The sequence below is a fragment of the Zalophus californianus genome, chromosome 4 (genome assembly GCF_009762305.2).
Source record: "Zalophus californianus isolate mZalCal1 chromosome 4, mZalCal1.pri.v2, whole genome shotgun sequence".
NCBI lineage: Eukaryota > Metazoa > Chordata > Mammalia > Carnivora > Otariidae > Zalophus > Zalophus californianus.
In genome coordinates this window covers 24,024,755-24,047,479 of record NC_045598.1, presented here as the reverse complement: position 1 = coordinate 24,047,479, position 22,725 = coordinate 24,024,755, and the positions used below count along the sequence as shown (strand labels likewise).

At 47.0% G+C, this 22,725-nt stretch overlaps 2 protein-coding genes across 3 annotated transcripts in view; one reads left to right on the top strand and one right to left on the bottom strand.

Annotated features, from left to right (window-relative positions):
• Nucleotides 1-232: 232 nt before the first annotated feature.
• SPOCD1 (SPOC domain containing 1) overlaps nucleotides 233-22,725 on the top strand; it is a 28,732-nt gene continuing 6,239 nt past the window's right edge. Inside the window, exons 1-9 of one of the 2 annotated variants that reach the window (XM_027582704.2) lie at nucleotides 233-319; nucleotides 1,377-2,739; nucleotides 18,402-18,443; nucleotides 19,221-19,397; nucleotides 19,826-19,867; nucleotides 19,990-20,050; nucleotides 20,398-20,488; nucleotides 21,430-21,589; nucleotides 21,707-21,823. In XM_027582704.2, coding sequence (XP_027438505.2) covers nucleotides 267-319; nucleotides 1,377-2,739; nucleotides 18,402-18,443; nucleotides 19,221-19,397; nucleotides 19,826-19,867; nucleotides 19,990-20,050; nucleotides 20,398-20,488; nucleotides 21,430-21,589; nucleotides 21,707-21,823 — 2,106 coding nt within the window. In that variant the 5' untranslated portion in view covers nucleotides 233-266. Of the gene's footprint in view, nucleotides 320-1,376; nucleotides 2,740-12,712; nucleotides 12,799-18,401; nucleotides 18,444-19,220; nucleotides 19,398-19,825; nucleotides 19,868-19,989; nucleotides 20,051-20,397; nucleotides 20,489-21,429; nucleotides 21,590-21,706; nucleotides 21,824-22,725 lie in introns of those variants that run through there. The other variant, XM_027582712.2, reaches the window with a different exon arrangement.
• On the bottom strand, nucleotides 15,501-15,980 carry LOC113916428 (U1 small nuclear ribonucleoprotein C-like). Its single transcript, XM_035726983.1, has one exon. The coding sequence runs from the start codon at nucleotides 15,978-15,980 to the stop codon at nucleotides 15,501-15,503; it is 480 nt and encodes a 159-aa protein (XP_035582876.1).

The following is a 22,725-nucleotide window of genomic DNA, read 5'->3' as shown; positions in this document are numbered from 1 at the left end:
ACAAAGGAGAGAGGCAATCTAAGGAAGAAATGGACATTTTAATGTCCATTTAAAGCAATATAAATATGAAAGAGAAAAACTGGGAAGAGAAAGGAGGACAGGTGGTTAACGCAATCACCAGAGCAGGGAGTCAATAGAGGCTATTCCTGTGAATAAGTCAAGTAATAGAGTATGAGACTATTATTAATATATTACTTAGTAATAGAGTATGAGATCATTTACAGTTATGAAAGCAGCATGAATAAAAAACTAAAACGACAACAAACATGGTGAAAGGAAGAAAGGTTGCTCCCAAGAGTCCGGAAGTGAGAGGTAAAAAGTAAGCTTTTTATTTCTAACCTTTCAGTTGGACTTGCATTTTCCTCCATATGAATTATATTTTTATATTTGAGACAATGAAAATAATAAGTAACTAGGCAAAAGTGTGATTCTGATCCCCCTCGGAGTTCTGGCACTTTCAGTAACTTCCCATGGCCCTAGGACCAAGTTTAAACTGTCAGACAGATTCAAGACCCCTCAATGCTTCCGCCCTCTGGTTCAGGCGCCCACCTACCCCTGCCCGGAAGCCCAAGGGATTGGCACCTCCGCCGGGAAGCCCTCGGGAGAGAGCGCGCGCCCTCTGCCGGTGCCAGGACGCCAGCACGCCTGGGGTGCCGTCCTCCTCGCCTCTTCCGAGGCCCCGCCCCCGTCCCTCAACCCCCTCCCCCGCTTCCCCCCTCACGTGACCCCAGCTCCCTCCCAGCTCGGGGGTGGAAGCCTGGGCGGGGGAGCCCTGGGAGCCCAGGTGAGAACTTCTGGACGGCTTGGGCGGTAGGGGACTGTCGCGGTTAGGCCTGGGAACCTGGTGGGGGTATCAACGGGAGCGGGATCCGTGTGAGGGGAATTACCCCACTCGCTGCCTGCTCCCCGCCCAGTGGTTAGGAGCTGGGCTTTCGGTGGGGGAGAGAATCCCGGCTCCTCCACTCCTGTGTGTCCTTTGGTGACTCACTAAACATCCCTGTGGCTCAGTTTCCTCACCTGTGGCTGCCGGCATGAAATGAAATAATGCACATAGTAGGTAGTTAAGAAATGGCAACTGCTATTATTACATCCCGTTTAAACAAAAGTGGGGCCCCTCACAGACGAGAAGACTTCAAGGGTTGCTGTAGCTCAACCTTGTTTGGTGGCAGGCCTCCCCTGCCTCCCCTGGGGCCCCAGGCCCTGCTGGGGTGCTTACATGACTGGGTCCTGTCTCCCTGTGGCCTCCAGGCCTACCCCCTGGCAGGGAGACAGCTTTCTGGCCTGGTGTCCTGAATGGGCTGGCAGCCAGATGCGGCATGATGCAGTCTCCTGTCTGTCTCCTCACAGGGGCTGTGTCCTGCTTCTGGCCCCTGTAGGCAGACAGACATGTCTCAGGAGGGGGCCACAGAGGGCTCCAGCACAGAGGACCCTGCCCTCAGTCCCTGCGGCGGCGTTGGGCTTTTCCAGGAGGATGTGGAAGAAGCCAGCTCTGTGTCAGGCCTGACACCACACGTGCCGGGGGTGAGCCCTGGGGCCCGAGTTCGGGCTGGCAGCAGGAAGAGGGTCCTGAGGGAAGAGACCCATCAAGGTACCTGCTCCCAGGCTGGGGGTGTGCCTGGGGTCCGCCTGGAGGCTGAGGCCCACTCTATGGCCCTGGAGCTGCAAGCCGTGGGACAAAGCCAGGATTTGGTGCCTGGCCCCCAGCTCCACTTCCAGCAGCCCATGGTGCCTGCTCAGGGGAAGGCTCGGACCTTCAAGAGGCTCCAGGTTTCTCTGCACGACATCTTCGCTGAAAGTTGGTCCGGGAACCCGTGTAGCGTTCCTCTGGGTCTCCCGGAGAGAGCTTTGGTTGGCGGGGAGAGGTTGGCCGGGGTGGGGACGACAAGCTGCCCCGGGCCAGGAGAGGCCAGAGGAGGTAGGAGTGATGAAGGAGGCCCCCCCCTCAGCAAAGAGGAGCCCCCCAAAAGGAGCCTTCCATCCTCACCAGGCCCAGCCCCTGTGGTGGCAAGAAAGAACAACAGGAAGTATGCAGCCTGCTCAAAGGGTGAGGAGGGGGCAGGTGGCTTCTTGTGGCCTGGTCAGAGCCCTGGTGAGGACAACCCTCCGTGTGAGGGAGGCCGCCCACCACGTGCTGACCTGGAGTCCTTGGGAGACCTTGGCGGTCCTCTCTCTCCCAAGGAGGGAGAGGAGTCTGGGTCAGGAGATCCAAGTGGAACCTGTGTGGGATGTGTCTCAGGGACTGAAAAGTTCGAATATTTGCCTGCTGCGGGGAATGGGGCCCAGCCAGGCAGCCCCTGTGACCCTGTTGGGGTCCCACTGCCTGATGGAGGAGAGTCCCTCAGGCCAGCTGCCTGGGATCCTCCACAGAGCTCTGCACTGTGCCTGGGAGCGGCCTCCACAGAGTGGCAAGAAGCTGAGCCCCAAGTCGGGGCTGGCTGTGATGACGGCCCTGCTGTCTCACACAGTCAGGCGGAGCTGGAGGTCAAGGCTCAGCCAGAGTCCAGGGGGAGGCTGGGACAAAGACCCCCTGCTCCCACTGACGGCCCCTCCAGCTCCCTGGAGCCTGCAACCAGCAAGCCTCGCTCAGGCCCATCCATGGGACAGAGAAGATCCAAGTATGCTAAGAGGTCGAGGAGAGGCCCAGTGCCCCGTGCCCAGCACCAGGGCGCAGACAGGAGTGCAGACGACTCCAGCCAGGACCAGCCAGAGGAATCCCGCCCAGGAAGCTTCCCCAAACTGGTAAGTTGAGCCTGAGAAGTTGGAATAGGATGAACTTGGCTGGTCTTAACACCAGGCTTGGCAGTAGAGTTTAATAAGCTAGAGAGGCTCTTAGTGGGCATTATCCTTCACACCCATTTTATACGTGAGTAAACTGAGACCCACCATGTCAGGAAAGAGAAAATGAACTTCATTTGCTGACCATCTTATGAGGGTTCATTAGCTTTTGGAGTTGGTGAATCCTGGGTTCAAATCTTGCCACAACAGGAAGTATGCGGCCCTCAAATCTGTCCACTTCCTAGCTGAGTGACTTTGGAATATTTTTTAAATTAAGTTCCTCATTTGTAAAAAGAGGATAATAATTCCAATTTAATGGGGGTTGTTTTAAGGATTAAGTGAGATGATGGTGTAAAATAGTGTGCCTAGCACTGCATAATGCACGAAGTAAATTACTTAATTTATGTTAAATTTGTGTTTCCTTTAGTGTTAATAGCCCTGTAAGATGGGCATTAGCTCCATGTTTCCAGATGGGGAAACTGAGGCTCAGGGAAGTTAACAAACTCCTCCAAGCTCACCCAGCGAGAGAGTCAATGCCCTGCCATGTCTCCTGTATTCACTACTTCTCTCTCCATTGTTCTTTAATTAAATTGCTATTTTATTAATAATAGTTAACATGTTGTTTTAAAAGATTTTATTTTACTTATTTTTAGGGAGACAAAGAAAGAGTGCACGATCACGAGCGGGGGTAGAGGCAGAGGGAGAGAGAGAATCCCAAGTAGACTCCGTGCTGAGCATGGAGCCCGATGCAGGGCTTGATCCCCAAACCCTGAGATCATGACCTGAGTGGGAGCCAAGTCAGATGCTTAACGGACTGTGCCACTGAGGCGCCCCGATAGCTGTCATGTTTATATACAAGGCAGAAGGTGGCACCTTCTCACATAGTGGAATTTTTATCACATTCATCGAATACGTATTCTGCGCTAGGCACTTTTGACTGAATATTCACATGAAGCCCAGAGAGGTAAGGTGATTGGCTCAAGGTCACACATCTGGTAAGCGATGGAGCCAGTACATAAAGGCTGGCGGTCTGTCCTGAGAGCGCACCGCACTGCCTGCTTGTGTCACTTCCCTGTTGGCATCACTATAATGAGAGCATCTAGCCTGCTTACCGTGTGCTGGGCACTACACTAAGCACTTTGTTTTCCTAACAACCTGATGAGGTAGAGGCTGTTGATATCTACCCATTTTACTGATGACACTGAGGCTCAGAGAGGTGAAATGACTAGTTCAAGGCCAAACAGCAAATTCCTAGAACGGGGATCAGAACAAATGAGCAGCTCTGTGACGTACCACGATTCGGTGTTACAATTGCATGAGAATGCTATTACATTGCTTTTGTAAACATCATTCAAAACCAATTTTTAATAAAAAAAAATTAGTATGTGTTTATCATAGAAAATAAGGAATTTTTAAAACTCCAAATGCCAACTTTTTGGTATATCCTTCCTCTCATCTCTTTCCTGTGCATACATATCTTTTCTTCACCTAGAAATAGGACCATGTGTGTCAAATGTATAACTTGGTTATGGTATTTTTAAAAATTTTCACAACTGGCTGACTCAGTATGTAGAGAGAGAGAGAGAGCACGTGAGCATTGGGGAGAGGGGCAGAGGGAGGGGGAGAGAGAGAATCCTAAGCAGGCTCCACACCCAGCATGGAGCCTGATGTGGGTTTCGATCTCATGACCCTGAGTTCATGGCCTGAGCCAAAATCAAGAGTCAGACGGTCAGACAGACGCTTAACCGACTGAGCCACCCAGTCGCCCAGGGCATGTGACTCCTGATCTTGGGGTCGTGAGTTCAAGCCCCACGTTGGGTGTGGAGTTTACTTAAAACAATTTTTTTCACAATTAATTTGTTTTTTTTTTAAGATTTTATTTATTTATTTGAGAGAGAGAGAATGAGAGATAGAGAGCACGAGAGGGAAGAGGGTCAGAGGGAGAAGCAGACTCCCTGCTGAGCAGGGAGCCCGATGTGGGACTCGATCCCAGGACTCCAGGATCATGACCTGAACCGAAGGCAGTCGCTTAACCAACTGAGCCACCCAGGCGCCCAACACAATTAATTTGTTAACACAGAAAGAGGAAGTCCCTTTAAATGCTTCCAGGCCCCATTGCCCTTTGTCTGGAGATAATCGGTGTTCAGGGTTGGAGTCCCTCCAGCCCCCTTGTTCTGAACATCTAGATCTCTGTATTGTCCATATAAATAAGCTCATACTACGCTTCATTGTTCTGGGATTTGTACTTTATTTTTCAAGCATTATAGTGTTTGGAGATCTTTCCAAGTAGGTGCGTACTGCCCTGCCGAATCCGTGCCTTTCCTGAGCCCTGTACCCCAGCAGGCTGCAGACATATTTGTCATGGCCACAGGCGCTGCCAGGACCAAAGGATGGGCGGGGACTTCCTTCTCTCCTTTCTGACCGCCGTCGCGTAGTTAAGAGTACAAAACCTGGAGGCTGGCAGACTGGCCTTCAGTCCTGGCTTTGCCTCTGTCTGACTGACCTAGGCAAGTGGCTTTGCCTTTCTGAGCATCATTTCCTCATCTGCCAACTGGGGGGTGTGGAGGGTGCTTACCTGACGGGGGTCATGTGGAGCAAATGAGGGGACACGTGTTTGGTATTTAGCACAGTGCCTCGTACAAGATAAACACTCAAAAATGTTACCTGTTACTGACATATGCAGTTGGGTGCTCTTCTAAGTAATGCTGGAGTGAACACCCCTGTGCGTCTGGTTTCTCCCCATTTCTGATGATTTATTTGGGCCAGATGCCCAGAATTGGGATTTGGGGGCCTGCAGCGGTTTGAGGGGCTTGTTGGAGCTCGGTGGTGGTACCAGGTGCCCACCTGCCTTGACTGAAGGAGCCCACAGCTGCTCCCTCCTCCAGGCCCCATCCTTGGCTCAGCAGCGCAGCTTCCCAACAGCCCGTTGCTATGGCAACTGGTGCCAGCTGCAGGAGAAGAATGGAGCCGGGGCTGTGACAGGGACGGACAGGTGGTCAAGGCCAGGGCTGAGTGGGGCGTGGGCGAGCGTGGCCGTAGTGTCCAGCCGGTCTGGGCCCCTTTCAGGGCGCTAGCACCTTCTCCTGGAGGCAGCCTGGTTCATGCCTGGGGCAGACAGCTGGGTTCAAGATTAGTCTCTGCTTCTTGCCACAGGGCAACTTTAGATGAGAGAGTTCTCTTCCCTGAATTGTAGTTGCCTCCTCTATGAAATGGCAATCCAGTATGAGAGGCTGGTTGTGTTGGGTTCTTCTGGTTTGAGATACAGACCTTTGGAGGACAGGCAGGGTGGGTTGAAATGCCATTTTTTCTCTGCCCCGAGCCCCACCGTGGCCAGTGAGGTCTGGAGCCGCTTTGTGGGCGGAACAGCAGGTGATGTGGGGAGAGCAGCTTGGCCACAGCACCGCCGCTCTGCCCATCACAACCGGGGAGGCACAGAGCTCCTCTGGCCCCAACCAGGTGCCCTGGCTTAGGTGCGCTGTCGGCAGCTACAAAGTGTCAGGAGTTGTGCGAGAGAGGAGCGTGTCTTCCTAGCTGATGGGGAGCCTAAGAATAGCTCTTTTTATTGAGTGCTTACTGTATACCAGGAGCTTCACATGATATCGCCATCTCATATTTAATCCTCACAATAGCATTAAAAGTTAGTGTTAGTACTCCTGTTTGGGATTCAGAGAAGTTAAGTGACTCCGTCAAGGCCACGCAGCAAGTAAAAGTGGTGGAGCTGGTATTTTTGTGGCTGTTGTTGAAGATTTTATTTATTTATTTATTTATTTATTTATTTATTTATTTATTTATTTAGAGTACATGAGCGGCGGTGGGAGGGGCAAAGGGTGGGGGAGAGAATCTCAAGCAGATTCCTAGCTGAGTGCAGAACCTGACACAGGGCTCGGTTTCACAACCCTGAGATCATGACCTAAGCCGAAAATCAAGAGTCAGACACTTAAGTAACTGAGCCACCCAGGTGCCCCTGGGGCCACTATTTGAATCCAGGCCTGGACGCTTCCAGAGTCTGTGCTCTGAGCCAGGCTGCCAAAGGCCTGGGTAAGGGGTTTGGATTTTTATGGGACTTTATTATAATTTGTTCAACAAGCAGGGGGACTCCTCCAGGGATCTCATGGTTCAGTGGGAGGAGGTAAACAAGTAACCAGAGGTATGGACTGAGGCCCAGCCGACCTTAGAATTAAATTAAATTAAAATTTTAATTTAGGGCAATTGAGTCTACCCTGGGGAGGGGTAGGTGGGAGAGATTAAGGTAGGGTAGGGCAGAGGAGGGGGCTGTCTGAGTTGGGCCAGGGCAGAGGAAGTAGGTGTTCGGCAGGCAGAGAAGATAGGAAGGACATACTAGGAGGGGAGCAGAGCATGGGCAAAGATACAGAGGCAGGAGGTGGCTTGGAGTGTTACAGGGGTGGAGCAGTAGGTGGGATGGGGTCTGGAGGGGAAGGACTCAGGTGGGAGAGGTCAGCAGGGACAACATTGCTCGAATCAAGTGGAGAGACTTAAGTGTGGTCAGGTATCAGGAGGGGATCTCTCAGGGCATGAGCCAAGGAAGCTTAACATCAGTGTTCACAGAGAGAATGTGCTGTGTTCTAGGCACCGTTCTAAGAAGCTTGAATAACGATGGTCCTTGCATCAACACTATGAGGTAGAGACTGGTATTATGCCCATTTTACTGATATAAAAACTAAGGCACAGAGGGGCGCCTGGGTGGCTCAGTTGGTTAAGCAACTGCCTTCGGCTCAGGTCATGATCCCGGGGTCCTGGGATCGAGCCCCGCATCAGGCTCCCTGCTCAGCGGGAAGCCTGCTTCTCCCTCTCCCACTCCCCCTGCTTGTGTTCCCTCTCATGCTCTCTCTCTCTCTCTCTGTCAATTAAATAAATAAAATCTTTAAAAATAAATAAAAAATAAAAATAAAATAAAAACTAAGGCACAGAGAGATTAATTTTCCCAAGATTATACAGATCCTAAATGTTGGCGGCAAGTGTCCCATTGCATGAATATGCTACAATTTATTTATTTATTGACTCCATATGGACATTTGGGTGGTTTGCATTTTTTTTGCAATTACATCTGGTGCTGCTATGATGAACAGTTTTTTTTTTTTTTAAGATTTTATTTATTTATTTGACAGAGAAAGACAGCGAGAGAGGGAACACAAGCAGGGGGAGTGGGAGAGGGAGAAGCAGGCCTCCCGCGGAGCAGGGAGCCCGATGCGGGGCTGGGTCCCAGGACCCTGGGATCATGACCTGAGCCGAAGGCCGATGCTTAACGACTGAGCCACCCAGGGGCCCCTATGATGAACAGTTTTGTATATGTTTCTGGGTACATATGAGCAAGTGTCTCTCCATGGAATATTCCTGGGGGTGGAATTGCTAGGTTACAGGGTATACACATCTTCAGCTTTACTTAAACAATGCCAGATGTTTTTTAATTTCATTTTTTATTTTCTTTAAAGATTTTTTTATTTGAGAGGGAGAGAGAGAGAGAGAGTGTGTAAGAGCAGGGGGAGGGAGAAGCAGGCTCCCTGCTGAGCGGGGAGCCCAACACAGGGCTCGATCCCAGGACACCGAGATCATGACCTGAGCCGAAGGCAGATGCTTAACTGACTGAGCCACCCAGGCGCCCCTGTAGGAGTTCTTTATATATTTTAGATACTATTCCTTTGTCAGTTATATGTTTTGCAAATATATTCTCCCAAAGTGTTGCTCATATTTTGCTTGCCTTATAGTGTCTGTTGATGAGCAGAAATTATTTAAGAAAAATTTTCATTGTAGTAAAATATGCATAACATAAAATTTACCATTTTAACATTGTTTAAGTTACAGTTCAGTGGCATGAAGTACATTCACAGTTATGCAGCCAACACCACCATCCAGAATCTTTTCATCTTCCCAAACTGAAATCCTGTATCCATTAGACAGTAACTCCCCATTCCCTTCTTCCCCCAGCCCCTGATAACCACTGTTCTTCTTTCTGTCTCTATGAATTTCACTATTCTTGGTACCTCATATAACTGGAATTGTACAATATGCGTCCATTTGTGACTGGCTTATTTTACTTAGCATAATGTCTTCAGGGTTCATGTTGTAGCATGTGTCAGAATTCCATTCCTTTTTAAGACCAAATGGTATTCCATTGTATGCGTGTAGTACATTTTGTTTATCTGTTTAATCTGTCAGTGGACGTTTGGTTTGTTTCTGCCTTATAGCCATTGTGAATAATGCTGCTATGAACATTGGCGTACCAATATCTGTTCAAGTCTGTGCTTTCAATTCTTTTGTGTCTACTATGCCCAGAAGTGGCAATTGAATCAAAGTGTAATTTAAAAGAGGTAGAATTGCTGGAGAAATTCCTAATGTTAATGTATCCTAATTTATCCATTATTTCACTTATGTTATGTATTTTAAAAAATCTTTAAGGCACCTAGCTGGCTGAGTCAGTGGAGCATGTGACTCTTGATCTCAGGATTGTGAGTTTGAGCCCCATGTTGGGTGTAGAGATTACTTAAAAATAAAATCTTTTAAGGGCACCTAGGTGGCTCAGTCATTAAGCCTCTGCCACTCCCCCTGCTTGTGTTCCCTCTCTTGTTGTCTCTCTCTCTCTCTGTCAAAATAAATAAATAAAATCTTTTTAAAGAAATATTTTAAAAAAATAAAAATCTTTTAAAGAAATTCCTTTCCTATCTCAAGGTCATGAAGATGTTCTTGTACCTTGTGTTGTTTTTCCTTTCACACTAAGGTCTATAATGTGCCTAGAATTAATTGTTGTGAATGATGTGAGCTATATGTTTTTTATATAGATACTCAATTGTTCCAACACCATTTGCTGAAAATTCTGTCCTTCCCCACTTATACGCAGTGCCAGATCTCTCACAAGTCAAGTCTCAATGTATGTGGGATTAGTTTTTGGTCTCCCTGTAATCATCTTTTTCAAAAATTTTTCCCTTTGCTAATATTATAGAATATTACTTATAGTAGCTTGTTGTTAATAACTCTTGATATCTGGCAAGACAAGTCTCCCATCTTTGTTGTTTTCAGGAGGATCTTTACTCTTACATTCCTTTGCTCTTTCATATAAATATTACAATCACCTTGTCAATTTCCACACACACACAAACCTGTTGGAATTTTGACTGGAAAGATATTGAATCTATAAATCATTTTGAGGAGCACTAACATCTTTACAACATCTTTACAATATTGTAAAGATGTGAAGTATTGTATAATATGTTCAATCCATGAACATGGTATATTCCTCCATCTATTTTGATCATCTTTATTGTCTTTTGATAAAGTTTTGTATTTTCTCCATAAAATATCTTGCGTATCTTCTTCATATTTATTCCTAAATACTCTGTTTGTCTACAACTTCTTATGGAAAACTTCAAATAATTGTAAAAATAGACTGAATTGTAAGAAGGGGTTGGCCACCTCACCTGGTGTTGTAAATAAACTGGAACACAGGCACAACCATTTGTTCACATATTATCTATGGCTAATTTCATGCCCCAAAGGCAGAGTTGAGGGGTTGCAATAGAGACCATATAACCAGCAACCCTAAAATATTTTCTCTCTGGTTCTTTAGAGAAGAAAATTGCTGGCCCCAGCGTGAAATTTTTTGTACTCGTCACCCAACTCTACCAACCATCTGTTATTTTGTCTGAAAGTTGACAGTAGTTCCAATAATATCACCTAATATTCACTCAGTATCCAAATTTCCAATAGTCTCATAAAGATGATTATTTTTATACTCTGTCTTTTAGAGTCAAGACCTAAATAAAATGCATACATTGCAATTGGTTGATATGCATTTCTTCTAGCCTTTAGGCTCTCTCTCCATATCTTGTTCTTCCTGTAACCTATTTTTAAAAAAGATTTTATTTATTTATTAGAGAGAGAGCATGAATGGGGGAGGGAGGGCAGAGAGGGAGAGGGAGAAGCAGACTCCCTGCTGAGCAGGAAGCCTGACTGAGGCTCCATCCTAGGACCTGGGATCATGACCTGAGCCAAAAGGCAGATGCTTAACTGACTGAGCCACCCAGGCACCCCTCCTGCAATCTATTTTTGAAGAAACTAGATTGTTTGTCCTGTAGCTTACTGCATCCCCATCATTTAGTGACACTTGTTTCTCTGTCTTCTGTATTTCCTGTGAACTGGTGGTTGAATCTGGAACTTTGATTAGGTTTGGATTCAGTTTTTGGCCTGACTATTTTATAGGTGGTAGTGTGGTCTTTCGATCCAAAATCACATCATGTCTGATTGTACTACTTTATATGTTTTGATGCTATCATAAAATGGTAACTTTTAAAAATTGCAGTTTCTAGGGGCGCCTGGGTGGCTCAGTCGTTAGCGGCTGCCTTCGGCTCAGGTCATGATCCCAGAGTCCTGGGATTGAGTCCCACGTCGGGCTCCCTGCTCAGTGGGAAGCCTGCTTCTCCCTCTCCCACTCCCCCTGCTTGTGTTCCTTCTCTCACTGTCTCTGTCTCTGTCAAATAAATAAATAAAATCTTAAAAAATAAAAAATAAAAATTGCAGTTTCTAACTGTTGTCGGTGTATAAAAATGCAAATGATTTTGCAGAAATCTTGCTGGATTCTTTTAATTATTCATATAATTTACCTATTAAAATTTTGTTTTCTATGTAGACAATCATGTCATCTGCAAATAATGACAGTTTTCTTCTTTCCTTCCCAATTTTTGCATATTCTCTGCCCTCTTCCCTTACTGTGCTAGTTAAGACCTTTAGTATAATGTCAAACAGAAGGGATGATAACGGAGACCCTTGTGTTATTCTGGACTTTACAGGGAACATGGTCATCATTTCACCAGAGTATGTTTGCTATGTTTTGTTTTGTTTTAAGATTTTTATTTATCTGACAGAGAGAGTGAGCCTGTGCACGAGTGGGGGGAGGGGCAGAGGAAGAGGGAGAAGCAGACTCCCCACTGAAAGTGGGGCTCGATCCCCGGACCCTGAGATCATGACCTGAGCCGAAGTTAGACACTTAACCAACTGAGCCACCTAGGCGCCCCTGTTTGCTCTATTTTTATATACATGCCCTTTATCAAGTTAAGTAAGTTCCCTTCTATTGCTGGTTTGTGCATTATTCTGAATGGACAGTACGTTTGACCAAATATGATTTCTGCATTTTTTGCAGAGTGTTTTCTCCTTTTCTGCTCGCTGTAAGAATTTGTATAAGATTGGAATTATTCTTTGAACATTTTGATAGAGTCACTGGTGACGAAGAGGTTGGACTGGTGTTTTCTTTAGGGAAGATGTCTCCTTCCCTGCTAATTCAATTCATTCTATGGTTATAGGTTTATTCAGTTTTTTTCTTTGGGTCAATTTTGGCGAGTTGTATTTTTCTAGAAATGTGTCCATTTAATCTGAGTTTTCAAATTTACTGGCAAATTGGCATAACGTATTTCATGAGAGCATCTTATCTTTCTAATATCGGTGCATTCATGATTACTCATTCCAGATACGGTCTAGTTGTATCATCCGTCTTTTCCTTAATCTTGCCAGAGAATTGTCTGTGTTTTGAGTCTGTTCAAAGAACTGATTTTTGGTTTTGTTGATCCTTTCCATTGTGTGTTTGTTTTCAGTGTTATCTTTCTTTCAATTTATTTTCTTATTTAAAAAAAAATCTTAAGAGTTATGTTGAATTTATTAATTTTCTGTCTTTTTTTTCCTTTCTAATAAAGTCATTTGAAGCTACAAAGGAACCTGTAATTATCACCTTAGCTGCATGCAGAGACTTTAATACATAGTCTTTCTTCTCATTATTCAATTACTAATATTTCATAATATTTATTACAATTTGTCTTTGACTTATGTGTTATTCAGAAGTGTTTTTTCTTAACTCCCATTCTTCTGGGCTTCTTTTTTTCTTTCTCTGATTCTCTTTGTTATTGCTTTCTAGCTTAATCAGAGTGTGGTGTGAGAATGCAGTTTTTATCTGAGTTGTCTGATATGGCGGCCACCAGCCCCTTGTATCTGCTGAGCATTTGAAATTTGGCTGGTCAAAACTGAGTAAGTGTAAAGTACATGTTGAATTCAAAAACTTAGTACCAAAAAAATGTAAAAATCTAATAAATTTCTGATTACATATTGAAGTTGTAATATTTTGCATATGTTGAGTTAAATACAATATAAAATTAATTTTTTGAGGGGGAGGGGCAGAGGAAGAGAGAGAGAGAGAATCTTAAGCAGGCTTCACACCGAGGGTGGAGTCCGACAAAGGGCTTGATCTCTTGACCCTGAGATCATGACCTGAGCTGAAATCAAGAGTTGGACCCTCAACTGACTGAGCTACCCAGGTATCCTTAAAATTAATTTAACTTGTTTCTTTTTACTTTTTTTTTTTCATGTGGCTACCAGAAAACTTGGAAGTACACACATGGCTCATGTTTATACTTCTGTTGGGCAGTGTTGGTGTAAAAAGTACTAATCTTTTGAAATTTGTTGAGATCTGCTTTATGGTCCAGGCTTAATTTTATCTGTCACATATATCCTTGAAAAGAATATGTATTTTCTATTTGTTAGGAAAAGTGTTCTATATATGTACACAGATGAGGTTTTTTAAACTATTTTCATCAGGGGCACCTGGGTGGCTCAGTCAGTTAAGTGTCTGCCTTCAGCTCAGGTCATGATCTCAGGGTCCTGGGTTCAAGCCCTGCATCGGGCTCCCTGCTCAGCAGGGAGTTTGTTTCTCCCTCTCACTGTGCCGCTCCCCCTGCTTGTGCTCTCTTGCACATAAATAATAAAAAGATTTTATTTATTTATTTGAGAGAAAGAGGGAGAGAGAGAGCACAAACAGGGGGAGCGGCAGGCAGAGGGAGAGGGAGAAGCAGGCTCTCCGCTGAGCAGGGAGCCCGATGCGGGGCTTGATCCCAGGACCCTGGGATCATGACCTGAGCTGAAGGCAGACACTTAACTGACTGAGCCACCCAGGTGCCCCAAATAAATAAAATCTTTAAAAAAATTTTTAAAAAATAAATAGTTTTTATCAAATCTTTTTTTAATCTTTACTATTTTGTCAGCCACATTGATCAACAGTTAGGGAGATACATGAACATTTCTTGCTATAATGGTGGATTTATTTTTTTTTTTTCTTGCAGTTTTGTCACTTTTTGCTTTATATTTCTTGAGATTATGTTATTAGATGCTTATACATTTAGAGTTGTGATAGGTTCCTGGTGAAACTGCTTGTCTTTATGTAGTGAGGTCTTTGCTCCTAGCTTTTTACCTTGAAGTCTGTCTTGTCAGATATTAATATAGCTACAAAGCTTTATTTCACTTGGTATTTGCCTGTTCACATATTATTGTATTTTTTTCTCATACTCTTTTTTGCATTTTGGTATTTTAGAGGTGGATCTTATAAATATCCTTTAATTAGGTTTTCTTTTTTTAAAGGTCTGATTTTTTTGTATTTATCTCAAGGATTAGTCCATTTTCATTTGTTGTATCTACTAATTTATTTGAGTCTATTCCTACTGTCTTATTTTGTGCTTTGCATATATATCCTGCCTTTTCTATACTTTCCCCCCATTTATTGCCTCCCTTTAGATTTATTTTTTTTTTCTTATTCCTTTTTGCCCCTCTAGTAGTTTGGAATTTTCTATGCCCTGTTTATGTTCTTTTGGTGGTGATTTTGGAAATTTTATTTTATTTTTTTAAAGATTTTATTTATTTGTCAGAGAGAGAGAGGGAGAGAGAGCACAAGCGGGGAGGGGCAGCAGACGGAGGCAGAGGGAGAAGCAGGCTCCCCGCTGAGCAAGGAGCCCGATGCAGGACTCGATCCCAGGACTCTGGGATCATGACCTGAGCCAAAGGCAGCCGCCTAACCAACTGAGCCACTCAGGGGTCCCAATTTTGGAAATTTTAAAATGAATACCTAACTTGTCAAAGTTTAAAAGTAGTTACTACTGTTATTTGCCTCTGAAATGATATAAGGATCCTGGAATGCTTTAATTAAATGCAGTTAATTACATTTAATTGCTTTAAATGCACCTTCCCAATATATGTGCTATTATCCAGTAAATTGGTCCTATCTTATTTTTTAATCCCCCAGTTACACACTGTTACAGTTTCATATGATCAATGTTCGTTTAGATTTAACAACATATTTGTTATTTTCTTTGCTCAAAATTCCTCCTTGCATCTCAGCTTTTCTCTCGGGTATTATTTCCTTTCTTCTGCCTCAAGTTCATCCTTTAACATTTCGTTTCTTGTGGGGCGCCTGGGTGGCCCAGTCAGTTAAGTGTCTGCCTTTGGCTCAGGTCATGATCCCAGGGCCGCCTGGATGGAGCCCCAGGTCAGGCTCCCTGCTCAGCGGGGAGTCTGCTTGTCCCTCCCCCTCTGCCCCTCCCCACCTCCGTGCTCTCTCTCACTCAAATAAATAAATTAAAAAAAAAAAACCATTTTGCTTCTTTTTTTTTTAATACTTTATCTCTTTTATAATACACAAGGAATACAGAGGGGAGAAAAAAGGGAACACGTTTTTAACTAAAACAGTTGACAATTTTATTTTCACATTTCACAATACAAATGAAAATTGCTTTTTTTTTTTTTGTCCCACTACTCCCCGGCCAAAACTATTCTCTCTTTGATAGGAAGGGGGAGCAAGTCTTCCTTGTCCTGCTGTGAGAAAACACCCAGAGTCACAGCACCATGATCTCCTGGTGAAGTACACAAGTAATATAAAATGAACATAAAGAGGTTCCTATCTCTTCTTATCTGTCTGGTCGAGTCATTCCTGGCCGAGTGGGCACCATCATGGGACGGGCAGGAGGTCTCAACATTGGGGGCCCAGGCATCATTGGCATGTGGCCTCCCATAGGTGGCCTCATTCCAGGAGCAGGTCCCACTGGCATCATCCCAGGAGGAGGAGGGCCCATCATTGGCATCATGGGAGGGCCCCCCATATGGGGCGCTGGCATCATACCAGGGCGAGGAGGACCCGGGAGACTGGGGGCAGGTGAGATCATTGCCTCTGCAGGAGGAGGAGCAGAGAATGGAGTAGGAGGTATCTTTCCTTGTTGAAATGCAGCAGTTGTTTTGTCGATCAGGCTCTGAGCCTGCTCTTCCATCCATTTCTGATAGTAGTCTTTCACATTCTCTTTGTGTTTCCTACCACTGCAGTGTGTCTTTCTCACAGATGGAGAGTCATGGGTGAGGTACGTGTCACAGTAGTCACAATAAAACTTAGGCATGTTGCTCTGCAGGCCGTTGGCCACTCCGTCCCCAAAACCATTTTGCTTCTTGAGAAAAAGAAAATTATCAAGGATAACAATAATTCTCTTGGTTTTCTCTAGGATACCTTTGTTTGATCCTCATTCTCAAAAAATATTTTGTATGGGTCCCCAGTTGATAGTTATTTGCTTTAAGCACATGGAAAATATTATTCTACTCTGTTTTGCCTTCCATTGTGACTATTGAGAAGTTAGCTGTTAGTCTAATTGCTGTTCCTTTGTAGCTAAAAATGTCTTGGAGAGAAGCATTTATGCCTATGGTTAAAGGTGTGGCCTCTAGAATCAGACTGCCTGGATTTAAATCCCAGCTCTTTGGTCTGGTAGCTGTGAGACACTGGACAAGCTGATTAACCTGTGTGCCTCAGTTTCCTCTTCTGTAAAATGGGGACAATAATAGTAGCAGCACCTAGCCTATGGGGTTTTGGTGAGGATTAAATGAGCTAATGGAAAACATTCACAGGAGTGGTGGCACATTTTCAGTGCTATTAAAGTGTTAGCTGTTCTTTTTTCTCTTTATGCTCTTAGGATCTCCTCCTCACTGGTGTTGGGCAATTTCACTACGTTGTGCCAAGGTGTGGATTTACTTTTACTTATCCTGTTTGAGATTCACTGAGCTTTTCGAATCTGTAAATTGTTGTCTTTTATCAATTCAGGAAAAGTCTTAGCCATATATCTTCAAACACTGCCTCTGTCTGGCTCTCCTCCCTCCTCTGGAACTTCGGTCAGATTAATCAGTTAGTCCTTTTTACTCTGTCCTTTTGTCTCGTTCACTGTTTCACAGCCTCTGTGTTGTGAATACTCTGGATCATTTAAAGTGTCTTCTAGTTCTCCAACTTATTCCGCTGTGTCTAATTGGCTACCAGTAACCTAGACATGGAGTCTTACATTTTCATGATTATCATATTTTTATTTCCAGAAGTTGTGTTTGGTTTCCAACCAAATCTGCTCGGTTATTGTTTAATATTGTTTTGCCCTGCACTCATGTGTTCGACTCCTTCTTTTGTTTTGTTAAACATAGTACACATATTTTGTATTCTAGTCTGATAAATACAGCATGTAAAGTCTTTGCTGGGGGCACCTGTATGGCTTAGTGGTTGAGCATCTGTCTTGGGCTCAGGCCCCACGTTGGGCTCCCTGGTCAGCAGAGAGCCTGCTTCTCCCTCTTCCTCTGCTGCTCCCCCTGCTCGTGCTCTCTGTCTCTCTCTCTGTCGAATAAATAAATAAAATCTTTAAAGATAAATAAATAAATAAAGTCTTTGCTGGTCAGATTTGGCTGCCTGTTGTCTTGGAGCCTCATAACGCTGATGGACAGATCCCGAGACAGGGGCCAGTCAGAAAGTTTTAAGCCACAGAGGGCTATTCTTAATATCTTTCCTGCTTTACTTCCCAGTCATCCCATTTTTCTCCCCCCCCGCCATCTTTTCCTCAATTTACTTTTTTGAAAGGCTGATTCATCCCCATGGTTTAAAAAAAAGTGAAAAGCCTCCTTTCCAGCTCCCTTTCCTCCTGGCAGCCTCTGTTTTTAGGTTTATGGATACTTCCAGAGATATTTTATGCAGATTCTAGCGAATACAAATTTAAAAATTCTTTCTCTTTTAGCGCAAATGGTAGCACACTACACACATTGTTCTAAACTTGTTTTTTAATTTAAAAAATATGTTTCTGATTATAAAAGAAATACATGCTCATTTTGACTAACATAAATACCCAAGTGTCTACAAGCAGAAACTGAAAGTCCCTCTGGAATTTCATTCCCCAGAGATAACCTTCATTATGTGTCTATAAATATATATTTACATAAATGGGCTTATGCAACAGATACTGCTCTGTAACCTATTTTTTTTTCCTCCAAATAATACACCCTGACATCTTTCCGTGAATTTTCCACATCTGTCAGTGTTGCCCACATAGCCCGCAGTTCGGCGCCTGGGCTTGAGTCAGGTACAGTAGGCTCTAGTCCTAGCTCTGCTGCTTATTAGCTGTGGGACTTTTCAGATCCTCTCTGACCCTCAGTTTTCCTCATCTGTAAAATGGGCGTAGAAATAGCCCATACCTCATGGTGTTGATCTGAGACCATAATAAGATCATACGTGATGTGTTTCCTTCAGGGGCAGCTACTTTGTAAGCCTCGGATGAATGATAGTTTTTATTATGACTCACTCTGTTTAGTGGCCAGTTAGAATCCACAGTATGATATATGATGGTTTATTAACCATTCCCCCTTTGATGGTCATTGGAGGGTACACATTTATTTTTTGTGGGTTTTTTCCGCCAGTCCTGTGACCACTGAACATCATTCACCTTTGTGTGTCTTCTTGTGAACTCCCTCCAGTGGGGTCACTGGTCCTCTGGATCCTAACTTCCGCATCCTTTCTCCCCAAGGAGGAAGTGGAAATGCCCCATGGGGTGAAGCACGTGTGTTACGTAGGTTTTTGCTTTTTCTTACTGCTCTTCTTCCTCCCTCTCCTCAGGTCTGGCGGGATGGGGGGGGGCCTCCATAGGAGAGGCGATCCCGGCCGCCCCCTGGCCTGCTCTCCTCCAGAGCACGGTAGTACTCCCCCACCCCCTGTGATGCTGAACCTCAGGCTTCCAGTTTTCCCCAAACTTTGGAGCCTGACCATTCATGAGAATTCATTCAAAAATTAGATTTCAGACCCATCTACTTTCACAGTAGTTCCCCGTGGTTTGCAATAAACTCAAAGAATAAAAACATACTTGAAATGGGATAAAAGCCTAAAGGAAGAGGAAAGGGGGAAGAGAAGGGGAAATCTTGGCGTGACAAGCTCTCACCCTCTGCCAGTCCTGGAAAGGTACAACTGTCGGACTCCGAGCTAATGCTGAGCTTCCCGCAGCCAGAGGAGAAAGGGCAGCAGGATAGATTCTATAGCTCAGAAAAAAACCAGAAACCACTCTGCACCTTGAAATGCTTATAAAAGCCTGGAGGTGAGAGGATGAGAATGAAGACCGGTTCCTCTCCTGGCACAGAGGCCTTGCAGTCCGCAAACATGTCTTGAATGCTACTTTGCGTCAGGCCTGTTCTAGGCATTGGAAGTAGAGAGGGACCGAGGCATCCACGCTCTCTGTCCGCGTGTTGCTTACAGTGCAGTGGGGGAGAGAGACATTGAATGAATACAGATGAACTGAGAGCTGCTCCGAAGGGCCTTGGCCGCTCGGTTCTGAAGCGCTTTTCTTCCCCTGCAGCTTGGTTCCGGGGCAGTGCTCCACCTCCTGGGGGCCATCCGCCATGGCCAGGCAGGGGAGCTGCAGCCTCCAAAGCTAGAGGTTCTGGAGGACATGATGGAGGTCAGCTTAGCATCGCCTGTCCAGAGGCCCAGAAGGAAGGAAAGGCCCAGGGCCCAGGGCCCCACCGGGTGCCAGGTACTGAACAGGTTCTTTACATGGACAGTGTGACATCATCCCTGCAGAGAGACGCTTTCACACCTGCCTCCCAGAGCTGTCACTGCCACCACACAGCTGGGACTTGCTCATGGTCACACCGAACGTAATAGCCAGAGATGGGGTTAGTCCCCCGCTTGTCCGCCTCGCGGGGTCTGTATGCTCTTTGTGCCAGCACTCCTGAATTCAGGAGCTCGACCGGAGCAAGGGAGGGGCTGAGCCTCTGGTGCATTTGGAGAGGGAGCAGTCGCTGACCTTTGTTCCTGGCTGACCAGCATGTCCTGCCGTCCTAAGGTCCTCAGGAGGGACAGCATGGGCCCCTGGTGGCCTCTGACTTCTTCTGCCTTCCGAGGAGTCATTCCTTTCCCCTCAGCGAAACCCACCCTCTCCATGTCCTCTTTGTCTTGCAGGAGGGGGCTCCTCTTCGTGAGGCCTGTGCTGAGTGTCCCGGGGTGAGTGCCTCCTCCCCCCTGCCCGCTGGAGCGTGGGGAGCTCATGGGGGGGAACAGTGCCCCCTGGGGCCGGGAGTCTGCTCCCAGAGTCATGGCCTCATTTCCTCTCCCCTTCCCTGCAGTGCGGCCCAGGGGAGGCTGAAGAGGAGGAGGCTGGTGCACAAGACGGGGGAGAAGACTCAGGTGAGGGGCCAGGGAGGGTGCCCCCTCAGTAGCTGCTTGTCTTCCAGGGGCTGCTGGGGACTAGCAGGGCCTCATGCCCAGCTGCTGGCCCCAGTCCCTGCTAGGAGTCTCCTCTCTTACCTCTGATCCCCCTCCTCCTACTGGCCTCAGTCCTTCCCCAGAGGGAGGAGGCTGCTGGCTACCTGGGATTGGATCCTAGATATCTCCGGTCCCTGAGGTTGGACCCACCCCTTGCCTGCCTAAACCCATCAGCATTGAGTCTCTCTCACCCCTTGCTCCTCGGCATCCCATGGGAGTTTGTGACTCTCTCTCTCTCTCTCTCTCTCTCTCTCTCTCTCTCCCTACAGCTCAGCTTCAGCCCCACCAGGAAAAGCTATCCCTGGATATTGGGGTACGGGGTACGGTGGTCCATGCCATGCAGGAGGTGCTGTGGAGTCGGTAAGTCCTCGCTTCCCACTTCTCTGACATCTGTGACATCCCGAGAGCTGTCCTCACCTCCCAGGCCCATGCTGCCATGTCCTCAGGGCTTCTGCATGTATGACTAACCCCATTTTGTAGCTGTGAGGTCATCTGCCTGCACAGTGAGCTGGTGGAGAGCTGACATTTGAACCTGGGTCTCCCTGGCTTCAGGGTCATGCCCTCCCATTAAGCCACTGCTGCTGCTCATGTGCTCATGGTCGTCACCCACAGCAGATGCTTTCAGACACAGTGAGACTCTCCTGGGAGCATCTGAGAGCTCTGAGCCCGGAGCTCTCGTTTACAATGGTGAGACCAAGGCCCAGAGAGGGTAGGACTTGGCAAAGGCCACACAGCAGGCCGGTGGCAGAGTCCGTGTTACATTCAGGGCCAGGGCTCTGTCCCCTGCCTGCCTGATGCCTTCCCCTTCCCCCCCAGGCTTCCTCCATCCCAGTTCCACTGGCCAAGGACAAAGCATGGGCTGAGCAGTCAGATCTTGCTTTGCCACCCATCATGCGGCCTTGGGCAAGCCCCTTATGTTCTCTGAGCCTCGCTCACCCTATCCACAAATGGAGAATGAGAATACTGCTTCCTCACAGAGTTGGGGTCAGTTGGTTAAGCGACTGCCTTCGGCTCAGGGTCATGATCCTGGAGTCCCGGGATCAAGTCCCACATCGGGCTCCCTGCTCAGCGGGGAGTCTGCTTCTCCCTCTGACCCTCTTCCCTCTCGTGCTCTCTCTCTCTCATTCTCTCTCTGTCAAATAAATAAATAAAATCTTAAAAAAAGAGAGAGAGAATGAATATGTATACATAGGAAGATGCCCAGAATAGAAGCGCAGTTGCTCCGGACTCTTCCCCGTACTTTGCCTGTCCAGCCGGTGCCTAGGTCACCTTGCGGGCTCAGACCTGTGACTGCCCCGCAGCCTCCAGGAGCTCCCAAATCTGGTGCTGAGTGAGGAGGCGGTGGAGGGCATTGCTGCTGGTATTGAGATAGCCCTCTTCGACCTGACACAAGCCACCAGCTGTCGCTACAAGACCAAGTACCGCAGCCTGCTGTTCAACCTGCGCGACCCCCGGAATCCGGTGAGCGGGGCTTGGGGGCTAGGCCAGACCCTCCCTTGGAGGCTCGGAGCCCTGGCAGGATGTTGGCTTGGGGGCTTCTGGAGCAGTGTGGTGCAGCCTCCATGCCTGCCCCTGCAGGACCTGTTTCTCAAAGTGGTTCGGGGAGATGTCACCCCCCACGACCTGGTGCGGATGAGCTCCACCCAGCTGGCCCCCCAAGAGCTGGCCCGCTGGCGGGACCAGGAGGAAAAAAGGGTGAGCTGTTGGGTCAAGTCAGGGTGGGTGATGGGGGAGGGGAGGGCCCGGGTGTGCAGAAGGAGGGACAGGGCAGAGTGAGGCGGGGGACAGTGAAATTCGGGGAGCACAAGACAGAGAAAGGAGGAAATGGAAAGAAAGAGCAGGAAGACAGGGAGAGAGAGAGACTCTCTCCACAAAAAAATGGAAAAGAGGCAAAAATGAAAGGGACTGGGGATGGAGAACTTGGTAGAGAGGTGACCCTCGAGAAGTATCACCTTCCACTTGCTTTTCTGTGGAGCTAGGCTGCGGGCGGGGGCTGGGGTACTGGGTGTGATGGTCTAGGGTCTGGAGTCCAGGATTGTCATCCACCAGTGATGTCATCCACCCTGGGGGGCCCCTCTTCCCATGTCAGTCTCAGAAGGCCCAGAAAAGTCTTCCTGGTGCCCCAGACTGGGGGAGGGACCCCACAGCCCTCATGCTTCACAGTCACGTCCCCATACACCCTGTGTCCATGGGTCTCTGCCTTCCTGGGGACGGCTCAGGGACAGGGAAGGTGCAGGCACTGAGCGGGCTTGGGGGAGTGCTTGCTGGTGGCCCCTGAAGGAGAGGGGGCTGATCTCGGAGTAGGCCGGTGGGACAGGGTGGGGTTCTGCGGCCCCTGTTCTGGAAGACACCGGGCTGATTAGACTGACCTAGAATCCACTAGGTGACTCTGTCCACTGTAGGCTGAGCTGCTGTCCAGGTACCTGTGAGGCACCAGGAGCAGGACCAGTTATATAACTTGTGGGGGGCGGTGCCAGACAAAAATGTGTGGCCTTTTGCTCAACAACTCTTAAGAATTTCAAGATGGCGACAGCATGAAGCATGGGGTCCTGTGAAGGGCCATGCGGGGTATAACCGCAGGAGCCCACACCCATGAG

Bases quoted from the DNA above. Each gene is read 5' to 3' on its own strand.
- LOC113916428 (XM_035726983.1), bottom strand. From the start codon at position 15,980: ATGCCTAAGTTTTATTGTGACTACTGTGACACGTACCTCACCCATGAC.